Source organism: Rhinolophus sinicus, chromosome 3, assembly GCF_057876585.1.
Source record: "Rhinolophus sinicus isolate RSI-liver-muscle chromosome 3, RSI-T2T, whole genome shotgun sequence".
Taxonomy (NCBI): Eukaryota; Metazoa; Chordata; class Mammalia; order Chiroptera; family Rhinolophidae; genus Rhinolophus; species Rhinolophus sinicus.
Window position 1 is genome coordinate 128,135,086 of NC_142503.1, and position 12,943 is coordinate 128,148,028.

At 52.4% G+C, this 12,943-nt stretch overlaps 2 protein-coding genes across 3 annotated transcripts; both read left to right on the forward strand.

The window, feature by feature from the left end:
* Positions 1-2,672: 2,672 nt before the first annotated feature.
* On the forward strand, positions 2,673-4,553 carry LOC148758593 (solute carrier family 22 member 17-like). Its single transcript, XM_088796931.1, has 4 exons — positions 2,673-2,689; positions 3,525-3,672; positions 3,852-4,352; positions 4,446-4,553. Exons 1-4 carry the CDS (start codon positions 2,673-2,675, stop codon positions 4,551-4,553), a joined length of 774 nt encoding a protein of 257 aa, XP_088653057.1.
* LOC148758594 (solute carrier family 22 member 17) lies at positions 3,412-9,680 on the forward strand. 2 transcript variants are annotated; one of them, XM_088797004.1, is made up of 10 exons: positions 3,412-3,672; positions 3,849-4,352; positions 4,446-4,549; positions 6,605-6,759; positions 7,336-7,501; positions 7,711-7,856; positions 8,025-8,130; positions 8,285-8,502; positions 8,792-8,903; positions 9,051-9,680. In XM_088797004.1, the coding sequence occupies exons 4-10, from the start codon at positions 6,696-6,698 to the stop codon at positions 9,337-9,339; spliced, it is 1,101 nt and encodes a 366-aa protein (XP_088653130.1). In that variant the 5' UTR covers positions 3,412-3,672; positions 3,849-4,352; positions 4,446-4,549; positions 6,605-6,695; the 3' UTR covers positions 9,340-9,680. The 2 variants fall into 2 exon arrangements, with proteins under 2 accessions (XP_088653130.1, XP_088653131.1); XM_088797005.1 differs by having other exon boundaries at positions 3,852-4,352.
* The last annotated feature ends 3,263 nt before the right edge of the window (positions 9,681-12,943 follow it).

The window sequence follows — 12,943 nt, forward strand, 5'->3', positions numbered from 1 at the left end:
CTGGTGCCCCTTGGCCAAACCTATGGGACACACACTATGGACAGCATGGATGCCTTTAGGATTTGGGGTGAAATTTTGCTGTGTCGTCAACAACTATTCATTCTGAGGGTTAGCTCCCATGATGTGCCAGGCACGTACATTGTGGGTGGAATGGACATAAACAAGTCAGTTGCTGATAATGGAAATAAGCAGGGTGATACGAAGGACTAACCCAATGAGAGGAGAAGCCATGGAAGGAGACTAGACAGGATGGTTGGAAGGTCATATCTGAGCTGAGACCCCAAGGATGAGAGAACCAGCATTCCAGGAAGACAGACACTGACTACTGACTTGTGGCCTCCAAGACCTCATTGTCTAATGATGTCATTAGAAAGGAGACATGTGGAGAGGCTGGCCACACGAGAACCTTAAAGGTTGCTGTGCTGAAGAGGTCACCCCAATTATCCTCAGCTTTGTGCTGCAGGCTAGCTCTGGCCAGCTGGAGAGTGCTGCTGGCTGGCCATGGTGCTCACTTCCTTAGGTTAACCCAAGAGGGTCTGACCCATTACACTCCCCTTCCCAGGCTTCCTGCTGAGCCTCCTTCTGGACACAGCATCTTTTAGAGATGCTGACGGGCAGATGATGTGTGTTAGAAGTCCATAGTCTCCAGGGCTTGGGTGAAATAGATGAGCCATGGCTTGGATGGGGAATCGCTCCAGCCATTTGCGATGAGGGAAGAAGTCCGAGCCACAAATCCGTTTCCCAAGATGACGCCCTGGCTCAGTGACTGGATTGGAGGCACCGCAAACGTCAATCACAATCCTAGTGTCTTGGCACCCACTATGCCTTTGCCTCCGTTATGGGTTTCTTGTTCCTCATTTCACTCTCAAAAGAAAACTCATTTCCAGAATCTGGGGCCACCAAAATTCACCCCTATGTGTTCAAGACATAACGGGCCATCCCCCATCATTTTCCAGAAAGAATTTAAGAGGTCAGCCTGGAATTAGAGTCAGGTCTCAGTGCAAGTCCCAGAATCACATGTACCTTTGTGTCTGTGGGTAAATCCTGTCAGTCCCTCTGAATCCCACTTTCGTCTGTGATATGAGGATGATCATAATGGTCTCACAGGGTTGTGAGGACCTCACAAGACACCGTATATCAACAGCACATAAAGTCAAGGGACTGTCCCACATAAAGTCAAGGGACTGTCCCACATAAAGTCATGTCCCACATAAAGTCAAGGGACTATAATTCCAGGACAGACACAAAGACACAGACAAATCCCCAAGGAATGTTGGCTATGACAACACTGAAGTAAATCCTGAAGGGGTGCTGATATGAGCTGGGGGAGGGGAAGTGATGGGAGGCTGCTAAATGCTTTAGAAGAGTTTCCATATTTGGGAAATTTTTCAACAGGAGACAAATGAGAAGCATGTTTCAGTGGAGAGAAGAGGGAATGGGTTTCCTGGCTGGGACTGACAGGACACTCCTTTCCAGTCCTTGCCTGAGATTGGAGAATAAAGTATCTGTTAGGTATCGAATCTCTTAGAGAAGAGAAGTGGTTCTCTAACTTTAATGTACTACACCTGGGGATCTGGTGAAAAGGCCTGCAATGCTACATTTCTAATAAGCTCCCAGGCGAAGTGGGTGTTGCTGGTCTGTAACTCACACTTTGAGTAGCAATTCTAGGAGTTAGGGAAGGCTTCTCTGAGACAAATGTGCTCGAGCTGACAGCTGAAGGATGAGAACTAAGGAGGAGGAGAAGACGTATAAAGACCAGCTTATGCAAGGGTACTATGGCATGGAAAAAAGGAAAAAGGCCAGCATAGCTGCAGTGCAGAGTTTGAGAAGTGAGATGGAGCTGCAGAGCGCGTGGGGCCAGGCATGCAGGGCCATGTGTGAGGTGTCTAGAGAATATTACTCTCTCTACCCTGATGGTGAGGAGAAGCCATTGAAGGCTGTTAGGCATGAGAGAGACATGAACAGATCTGCATTTTGAAAAGATCACTCCATCTGCACTGTACATAACAGATGGGGGAAAGGGATGGAAACACAGAGTACCAGTTAGGAATTAGGAAGCTAAAGCAGTTTGTGCAACAAGTGGCTTGACTAATGGTAGAGATGGAGAGAAGGGGAATGTCAGAGAACTGTATAGGAAGTAAAGTGGACAGGATTTTGTAAAGGATTGACGGGGGTGGGGAGAAGAAGGCACGCTAAGGGCTGTCACCTGAGCATTTGGCCACAATTGGATGATGAGGTTGCCATTCACTGAGGAAAGAAGCACTAGAAGACAACCAGGTTACAGGGGGAAGAGCATGAGTTTGATCTTGGACACACTGAGTTTGAGATCCCTATGAGTCATCCAAGGTAAGAGGTCAAAGAAGAGGTGGCTACAAGAGTCTGGCGCTCAGAAGAGAGATGACAGCTGGAGATGTAAATCTGGGGACCAGGGGTGGCCAGTTGGCTCAGTTGGTTACAGTGTGGTGCTCATAACACCAAGGTTGCCGGTTCGATTCCCACATGGGCCCAGTGAGCTGCTCCCTCTACAACTAGAGTGAAAACAAGAACTTGACTTGGAACTGATGGGTCCTGGAAAAAATACACTGTTCCCCAATTTAAAAAAAACATTTTTTTTTTAAAACAAAACAATAAATCTATTGGTTCGTGTTGTTTATACTGAGGAAGCCTTAGGCATGGATGAGATCCCCCGGTGCAGAGAACAGTGTGAGATGAGAGGAGGACCTAGTACTAAGCCTCTGAAGTTCGCAGACACTGAGTGATGCTGAGGAAGAGAAGGATGAGCCTGCAGTGGACAAAAGAGGAGCAAAAAGAAACCAGGGGAGTGTGGGACTTAGCCAAGGAAGAAAGTATCTAGAGGAAGGGGTGGCCAACAATGCCAAATGCTGTTGAGAAATGATGGAGACTCAACCAGAGTGGGGCTGGTGACGCCTAGAGAAGTGGCCTGGTAGAGGAGTGCAGCCAGGGCTGAGTACAGTGCGGAACCCAGCCCTCCACATCGCTTGCCCTGGACTGCAATTGCCAGGATACAGTCTGTCTCCCCAGCAAGCTACTCCAAGGTGGGTCTTGTCCATCCTATTATTCCCAAAGCCTGGCACAAGGCCAGGCACGGAGTACAGGCTTCATAAATTTTACTGATGAATGAATGAGTGGTTGGATGGACGGGTGGGTGGATGGATGAGGAAGAATTGGAAGCAAAGGAGGAATCTCGTATCGGCCTGAGCTACTAGCTACTATCCTTCAGCTTTTTTCCCCTTTTTACCGCAATGGCCCTCAGACCCAGCGAACAGAGAGAGACAGAACCCCATCTCCTGTCTCCCCTGGGGCCCTGGCCCCCCTTCCTCTCCCTGACGAGGAGTCTGGACCAAAGGATCTGCTGACGTGGGAAGGGGAGGAGAGTCTGGAGGAAGGGGAGGGGAAAGCAGTGCAAAGATCGCAGAGACCTAGGAGGCGCCCGCAGCTGCATAGCTGCAGAGCGGGGTCTCTCCGGCCTCTGTGTCCCGGCACCCGCCGCGCCACTGGGCCAGAGGGCAGCGCATCCTTTCGGTGAGGCCCGGCAGGGCCCCTGCGGTCGGCAAGCTGGCTCCCCGGGTGGCCACCGGGACCTCTGAGCCCAATGGCGGGGGCAGCAGCAAAATCGACAACACTGTAGAGATCACCCCCAGCCCCAACGGAGTAAGTGCCTGCGCCCTGGAGGCTACGCCATCACCTCCCCGCCAAACCCCTGGCGTTTCCCCCCCGCACATCCCGCGTCGGACTGCCTTCCTCGCGCGCGCGCCCGCCCTCTTCCCTTGGTCTGCGTGTTTCTCCGATTCACCCTTCTCCTGCCATCACCCCACCACCACCACCAGCAGGTCGGGACCCTCGGAGATGAGGCGCCCACGGAGCAGCTGCAGGGTGAGCGCGAGCGCGAGCGGGAGGGGGAGGGCGACGCGGGTGGCGACGGTCTGGGCAGCAGCCTGTCGCTAGCCGTGCCCCCCGGCCCCCTCAGCTTCGAGGCGCTGCTCGCCCAGGTGGGGGCGCTGGGCGGGGGCCAGCAGCTGCAGCTCGGCCTCTGCTGTTTGCCGGTGCTCTTCGTGGCGCTGGGCCTGGCCTCAGACCCCATCTTCACGCTGGCGCCCCCACTGCATTGCCACTACGGCGGCTTCGCCCCCAACGCCTCTGGCTGGGAGCAGTCCCCCAACGCCAGCGGCGTGGGCGTCGCCAGCGCTGCCCTAGCAGCCAGCGCCGCTAGCCGCGTCTCCACCAGTACGGACCCCTCGTGCAGCGGCTTTGCCCCCCCGGACTTCAACCACTGCCTCAAGGACTGGGACTATAACGGCCTGCCTGTGCTCACCACCAACGCCATCGGCCAGGTGAGGCGCCCGGGTGGGCCGCGCCGGTCTGGGGCGGGCGGGGAACCACCAGCGCCGAGCCTCACAGCCGCTCCATCCCTCTCACATCTCCAGTGGGATCTGGTGTGTGACCTGGGCTGGCAGGTGATCCTGGAGCAGATCCTCTTCATCTTGGGCTTCGCCTCCGGCTACTTGTTCCTGGGCTACCCCGCGGACAGGTGAGGGCTGCCAGGGACAGGGCGAGCAGAGAGGAGGGGGCACTAGGGAGCCTGGCCCAGGCAGCTGGCCTTGGCAAGCGGCGGAAGAGCAGTCGCTGGACTCTGCAGCCTTCTCTGAACTTCTGCTGTTCCATGACATGCAGCCCACCCCTGTCTCAGCTGCGCTCCCCATCAAGAACTATTCCTTCCACACCTCTTCTGCGCAGGGGAATAACTCCACCCCCAGTCCACGTTCCCCAAGTCCACGGATCAACGGCTTCATCTCCAAAGATAATAGCCCATCGCCACTGACCAAAAACGCTATTTCTACAGATCAAAGTCCTAGCTCCCGTATTGTCCCACTCACCACTGACCACCTCCCTGACCAGCTTCATGTTAATAGGCACTTCCTCACTAACAGCCACACCCACGTGGACTGTTAGCTCTGTGGCCTCATTCCTAAGGATCATTATGTTCCTTCATTCCTATTGACAGCCCCATTCCCGTTGACCAACAGTTCAACTCTACAAATGACTCCACGCTCGTGGGTCAATAGGCCAGCCCCATGGATCCATGATCACAATAGCACCCTCCCCGACCCAGTCCCCTCCTCCTGGATCTTCAGTGCTCTCAGATCCTCTCAGATCAAAAGCCCCATTTCTATGAATCAGTGGTCTCATCTCGAAGAGCAACAGCTCATCCCCACCAGCCGGTCACTTTCCCCACGGATCAAAACTCCCCTCTCTGATTCTTGACACCATCGCCACTAACCAGGTGCTCCCTCTCCACTGACCGTCCCCATTGATTATTAGACTCATCTTCACTGAGTTAGAGTGCCGTCCAAATGGATTAATAGCTCAGCTCCCATGGATGAAAGGCAACCCAACATTCAATAATCTAATTCCCTAAAATCAATCTCTATCCTCACTGCCCAGTAGTCACGCATCCCTGTCGGCAAATGATCCTAAAGCCACAGCTTAATAACCCATCTGCATGCATTCGTGGCCTCATTCCCACAGGCCAGCAGCATCCTTCCTATGGAATCAGTGTCATCCCCTAGGACCAATAATTCGTCTCCTAGATTCAGTAGCCTTAGTCTCGTTAACCAATTACTTCATCCTCGTGGAAATAAGGCCCCGTTCTATTGGGTCAATAACTTCACTCTCAGGGATCAGAGCCCCCTTCTTAATGGCCAGTGATCCCAGTCTTCATCTTCATAAGTTAGTGATCTTATCCCCAAGATCACTTGCCCTGTCCTCACTGACCGGTAGTCTCATTTCTCCTGCTCTGTGACCCCTTCCTTACTGATTGTCCCCATGGATTAATAGATTCATCCCCACTGACCAATGGCCCCATCGATATGGACTAACATACCCAACCCATGAATCGATGGCTCTATCCCCAAAGAACAATTGTCCGGTCTTCAAGATTAGGGATTATCCCCACTGATCTTTAGTCCTATCCCACCCATGGATTAATAGCTCCATTTCCATGGATCGGTGGCTCTGTCTTCTGGCCAGTGGCCCCAATCCCATGGGACAATGGTCTCATCCCCCCAAATCAGTTACTCAGTCCCCTGAACTCAATAGGTCCATCTTCACTGACCAATACTATCCCTGTGCACAGTGGCCAATGGCCCCGCCTCCATAGATCAGTAGCTCCAACCCCCTATATCAATGAACCCATCTCCTCTGATCAGTCTGAGCAAGACAAGTCCATCCCCACTGACCTCTATCCCCCAAGAATCAATGGTTCCAAGTCCCCTACACAATATTGCATCCCCTCTGATGGTTGGTCTCATTAACATGGAGAAACGCCCTCACCTCTGACACATAGCCCCATTCCCAAGAGTCAGTGGTCCTATCCCCACAGAACATAGCCATGCCCCAGTGCCTAGTTGCCAGATGTCACTTACCCATGGTCCCCCATCCTTTCCTACCTTCTGTAACCTCAGTCGAATTCTTGCTCCCAAGGCCTCATCCTCATGCCTTCAGTTTTGAAGTGGGCAGCTGGGCCCCACCCAGCCATAACTCCCCCAGGGAGTCTGGGTGACCAGAGATCCTCCCCGCTTTCCAGGTTTGGCCGTCGTGGGATTGTGCTGCTGACCTTGGGACTGGTGGGCCCCTGCGGAGTGGGAGGGGCTGCTGCAGGCTCCTCCACGGGTGTCATGGCCCTGCGATTCCTCCTGGGCTTTCTGCTGGCCGGAGTTGACCTTGGTGTATACCTAATGCGTGAGTAGTAGCTTCCATGAGGTCCTTCCCTTGGGGCTCACCTGTGCCTGTCTGCATTCCCCAGGTCATTCTCACTCCCCCGTAGGGTCCTCTCAGTCCCTTCTTCAGCCCCAAATTTCAGTAGTCTTTCTGCCCAGGCCTTTGAAGGATCCAGGGGTGTTGCTTCTCTCTATGCTCTTCTCCCTTCACTGATTTTAAAACCTTCCTTGCCCTAAACTTAACTGCTGTCAGGGAATAAAGTCTTATTTAAAAAAATGAATTCCTGATTAGCTGTGTGACCTTGAACAAGGGTTGATATGAAGGTCAAAGTCAGATGTGAAAGAGCCTGTAAATTGGGAATGCTGAACACCCCCCAAGGACTCCTTGAGCCCTTCCAGGTTTGAGCAGGAGAGGAGAGAGGACTGTACGAACAATCTCTCCACTCTTTGCCATTCAGAGGTTAATATGTGGGAGGCCACAGCCACAGCCTCCACTCAGGGTCTGACCTTGCTCTCTGTCCTCCTCCCTCCCTCCCCTCTTCTTTCCCACACCTCCTTCCTCCCTGACCTCTCCTCCCTGTCCCTGCTGTATCTCCAGGCCTGGAGCTGTGCGACCCAACCCAGAGGCTCCGGGTGGCCCTAGCAGGGGAGTTGGTGGGGGTGGGGGGGCACTTCCTGTTCCTGGGCCTGGCCCTTGTCTCTAAGGACTGGCGATTTCTGCAGCGAATGATCACCGCTCCCTGCATCCTCTTCCTGTTTTATGGGTCAGTATCACCCTTCATCTGCCGTCTGGCCATTCCCGTCTCTCCCTCTAGCCTAGCTCTAGCCTGGAGACCCCCCCTCTTCTCCACTGCCCCTTGTCCGGGCCTGTCCCAGCTTTAGCCCCTCAGAGGAGGTAGTTTCCCATCCCTGGGTCGGGAGATGGGAGGGCTCACAATGTACCTCTGCCGCCCCCCACACCCCCCACACCCAGCTGGCCTGGTCTGTTTCTGGAGTCTGCACGGTGGCTGATAGTGAAACGACAGATTGAGGAGGCCCAATCGGTGCTGAGGATCCTGGCTGAGAGGAACCGGCCCCACGGGCAGGTGCTGGGAGAGGAGGCCCAGGAGGCCCTGCAGGGTAAGAGATGGGTCCCTGCAGGCGAGCCCTCACATGCACATATGACGGTGCCCTCTGTATGGTTGTAGCTATGCCACCTTCTCCCAGGGTTCCCACCACCCATGTGGGAGGACCCTGGGATCTCAGCTGCTCCTTCTAACAGACAGCTCCTCCCTCTCTCTCCCAAAGACCTGGAGAACACCTGCCCTCTCCCTGCAACATCCTCCTTTTCCTTCACGTCCCTCCTCAACTACCGCAACATCTGGAAACATCTGCTTATCCTGGGCTTCACCAAGTGAGCCTGAGTGTCTGAGCTAAGCGCCAGGCCAGTCGCTGGGATAGGGGCTGGCTGGGTGGGGAAGGCCTGAGACCCCCGCAGAGAGGGGGTTGTGGAAGGCTGCGGATGCGGATGCAGACACCTTTCTTTGCTTTTCCACCCCTTCTCACAGCTTTATTGCCCACGCCATTCGCCACTGCTACCAGCCTGTGGGAGGAGGAGGGAGCCCATCAGACTTCTACCTGTGCTCCCTACTGGCCAGCGGCACAGCGGCCCTGGCCTGTGTCTTCCTGGGGGTCACTGTGGACCGATTTGGCCGCCGGGGCATCCTGCTTCTCTTGATGACCCTCACTGGCATTGCATCCCTGGTCCTGCTGGGCCTGTGGGCCTGTGAGTACCCTCCCTGCCCCACCATGTGGGCTCAGCAAAGGAACTCCAGCAGAAGGGCTTCAGACAGGCTCAGCCACTGCTTCTGGCACAGGCTTCCCAAGATCAGCCCCTGCCGAGACATCTCCACAATCCTCCTGACCACACACCCTGTCTGTTCTCCCCATCAATCAGTGAATGCCCAGGGACCCCCCAGCTAGAGCAGTAGGATCAGAGAGCAAGGGTATGAAGCCAGGGACTAGGCCAAGCATGACCTCCCGCCTCCATTCACACCTCCCTCCTGGTCCTCCAGATCTGAACGAGGCCGCCATCACCACCTTCTCTGTCCTCGGCCTCTTCTCCTCCCAAGCTGCTGGCATCCTCAGCACCCTGCTTGCTGCTGAAGTCATCCCTACCACTGTCCGGTGAGAGCAGGGGTGCTGCCAGGAGCAGGGCCAGGCCTCCCAGCCTCCTGCCCAGGACAGGGTCTGAGGGATGAAGGAGGGAAGGCTGCTGGAGGATTGGGGTGAGGCCCACAACTAGAGGCTAAGTGCCTCCTCTATCTCTCCCAGGGGCCGAGGCCTAGGCCTGATCATGGCGCTGGGGGCACTCGGAGGTCTGAGTGGCCCAGCCCAGCGCCTCCACATGGGCCATGGAGCCTTCCTGCAGCATGTGGTGCTGGCGGCCTGTGCTCTCCTCTGCATCCTCAGCATCATGCTTCTGCCGGAGACCAAGCGCAAGCCCCTGCCTGAGGTGCTCCGGGACGGGGAGCTGTGCCGCCGGCCTTCCCTGCTGCGGCAGCCACCCCCTAACCGCTGTGACCATGTCCCACTGCTTGCCACCCCCAACCCTGCCCTCTGAGTGGCCTCTGAGCACCTCTGCAGGAGGCTGGCCCGTACCGAAAGGTGACATTAGGCCCTGGCAGTGAGTGAGATCAGGAGGATTGAGTGAGGGAAGGCAGGGCTGCCCAGAAAGTTCAGGCACCTCACGCCAGCCATTGAGGAGCTCAGAGGGCTGTCCCTACCCCCACGTGCTCTCTGCCGATCTGTGTTCATGTCCTTGGCAAGAGTCTGGACAGGGAGAGAGCTCCGCACTGTAACCCTTGGTCTGGGCTCCATCCTGTGCCCAGGCGTCCTCCCGGACCTCATTCTTGCTGTCATTCTGTTTCAATAAAGACATTTTGAATAAATGAGCATACCATAGCCTGGACTCCCCTTCCCTTCTGTTTTCCTTATGGTTATCTCTTGGGGGAAGGCTTCTCAGTGGAACCAAAGCCAGTAACAATCTCCCTCCCCTCCCTATGCTCTGCCCCCCCCATCTCCCCGCTTCCCCTCAGTGTTAACTTACAACTACCACCCGTTACTGACTGCTTGCTATGCTGCTAGAACTGGGCTAGGCAATTTACAAACTTCATTTAATCATTTAATCCTTACAACACTGCAAGGTAGGTGTCTTGATCAAGTTTTTTGTTGTTGTAAGCAATGAACACTGACTGACTCTAATGAACTTAAACAAAAAAGAAATTGATTAGCGGGAAGCTGTGGGGCAGGTTGTGGTAGGAAGCTAAGAGAATGGAAGGAGAAGCAGAACTAGTCAAAAAAGAGCAGGAACCAGTCATTTTGTCGGGGCTTCACCTGGATCAATGAACTCCAGTGGGATTCAGTCTTTGGGTCACCCCACTGAAAATTCATCTCCAGAGACCAAGTGACTGGCTAGCCTAAGTAACATGCCACCCCCAGCCATATTACTGACAACTAGGGAGAGGGAAAGCAATACCCAAGGGCTGTTAGCAAAAGTAAGACTGGATGTTGTACCAGTAAAAACAATGGATGCCCACAACCCTGTTTCCCTGAAAATAAGACCTAGCCGGACAATCAGCTCTAATGCGTCTTTTGGAGCAAAAATTATAAAATTAACATAAGACCAGAGCTGATTGTCTGGCTAGGTCTCATTTTCAGGGAAACACGGTATTCTTCTCTTACCGATGAGAAAACTGGAGCTCAGACTCAGTAACTTGCCCGAGGTTACAAAGCTAATGAGTGACAGCTGGGATATGATTAGATCCAAGAGCTGTAGCTCGTGGGTGATGCACACCATGGCCACCTTCCCAGCTCCTTCCAATCTTGGGCACTACCCTTGGAAATGAGGGGTGAATCTCTAGGCACTCTGGGAGGTGGCAGGAGACTAGGACTTCCACCTCTGCGTGTGCCTCAGACCAACCCTGGCCTGGCTTTACCACTTTGGGCAAATCTATTAACCTCCAGCTTCCTTCAAGGGTTGCTGTGAGAATTAAACAAGATAATGTAAATGCCTCTTAATTCACTAGAAAGAAAGCTCCTTGAGGGCAAGAACTTTGTCTTACTCAACTTTGAAACACCCCAGTCTGGTACATGATGGGTGTTCAAAAAGTTAATATTTGTTCATTCTTTCAGCAAATGTTCCTGTGGCTGATTTACAGACCAGTGCCAGTGCCATCCTGGCTATTTAGGGCATAGGCCATCCTTCAAGGAACTTAAAATCTGTCTAACACTAAGCATATTGAGGAGGAAGAGGCCAGTGGTTTTGAGCACCAAAAGGCTGTATCCCAGAGGAGGTGAGATTTCAGAGGCACGAAGCCGTCAGGCAAGGAAGGGCCTGGGAGACAATAGGTACACTGCTCTCAACTCAAAGGATATAGGGAGAGCAAAGGCCTGGAGGCAGGAAAGGGTGAGGTGGTCCTGGAGGGATTCTTAGGGAAATCAAAATCTTGAGGCCATTATCCAGATTCCCACAGCACCAGTATTCCTATCTCCTTCCAGCCACTCCAAGTCTGAGTCCCAAAGCTCTATGAAGTAAGCCATGCTACTGGGCTCAGTAGTCACCATGTCACTGCAGAACTCCTAAGAACCTTTCTCATTTGATCTTCACAGCCCTCTGAAATAGGTATTATTATTTTTTTCCTGTTTAACTACTGTGAAAGTGGAAATGAACGAAATTGAGGGATCTGACATTAAGTGGCATAGCTGAGGACTCAAATCTGGGCCTCTGGCTCCTCTTTCTATACCACAGTTCCTTCACATTTCACACTCTGCATCACACATTCTGCAGAACAATGTCTGTGGGGTTTTAACTGACTCCAGGGTTAACTTTTAACTTTAGATGGCTGGTGATCAAACAAGAGCTCATAGCCATCACCGTCTCCCATGACTCTGTTAGAATCAAACAGGATGGGAGATAAGAAAGCACTTGCACTTTTTGGAAAAGCCCATGTAAAGCCAAGGAGTTATGATAATGACACTGTCCAATACACAGCGAAGAATGGTGTTAAAGGAGCGTTTCAATGAACCCATTCTTTGCACACTGCTGGAAAAAAGTCCAGGGAAAGTAAAAACACTCAGAAAGCTAGAGCAGCTCCTGTAGGTGGCTAGTTGGAAGACAGCAAGTTTCTCTCACTTTGACCGAAGAGGTGAAGGCAAAGAACATCAACAAAGCATAGAAATGGACTCTCGTCCCCAAGCAATTCAGTCTAAGTGGAAAGGGTCAAAGGGCATAGCTAAGACAACTAAGATCTTGTCAATTGCTCTAAAACTCACCAACCACATGATCTCATTGGATCCTCATCAATACGCCAAGAGAAAATGATGAGCACTTTTTAGGCTGTTACTGAGGTTTGGAGAGGTAACTTAGTCAAGATCATGTGACTGATTAGTAATTAGACTAACCAGATCTTGAGAACTGAGAGCCTGTAGTGTCTTTATTGAATCTCAAATAGGAAATATGTCTAAGCACCATAAAAGAAAGTATAACTTATCCTGTAATATTAAGTTTAGAAGGTACTCCAGGAACTTGGAGACTTTTCAGGCAAATAAGGACCTGACTACTCTCCTTGGAGAGGTACTGACTGAAACATGAACAGATTTTAGAAATGTTTGTTGGATGCACCACTAAGAGCCATAATGGATTGAGAAAAACATTAAAAGGATATACAGGGTACATTTCTAACCTTAAAAAGTTACATGAAGTGACATGAAGGCCACTCCCATTCCCCGGTCTTCCTAGCCTGGCCACCACGCAGTCAGTTTGTACTGATTACCCACTATGGTCTGGTGCTGCCTTAGGGATATGGTCCTTGGCTGCAAGAGCTCAGAAAGCTGAGACAAATCATTACAATCCTGTGTGGGAAAGGTAGAGAAATGTAAAAAGTGCTGCAGCAGCTCTGAGGAAGGAAGGATATACTCTTTTGGAGACAGTCAAGGAAAGCATCTCAGAGATTTGGATTGAACCTCAGAGGCAACGGCTTGAGTTTGCCACGGACAGAAAGGAGGAAGAAACAGTGCAAAACCTAGAGGCATGACAGAACGTGGGGTGCACTGAGAACAGCAAGTGCTTATTTTAAACATCTATGGAATAAAATGCATCTGTGAAAAACCCACAGCTAACATCTTATTTATCAGTGAAAGGCTGAAAGCTAGTCTAAGATCAGGAA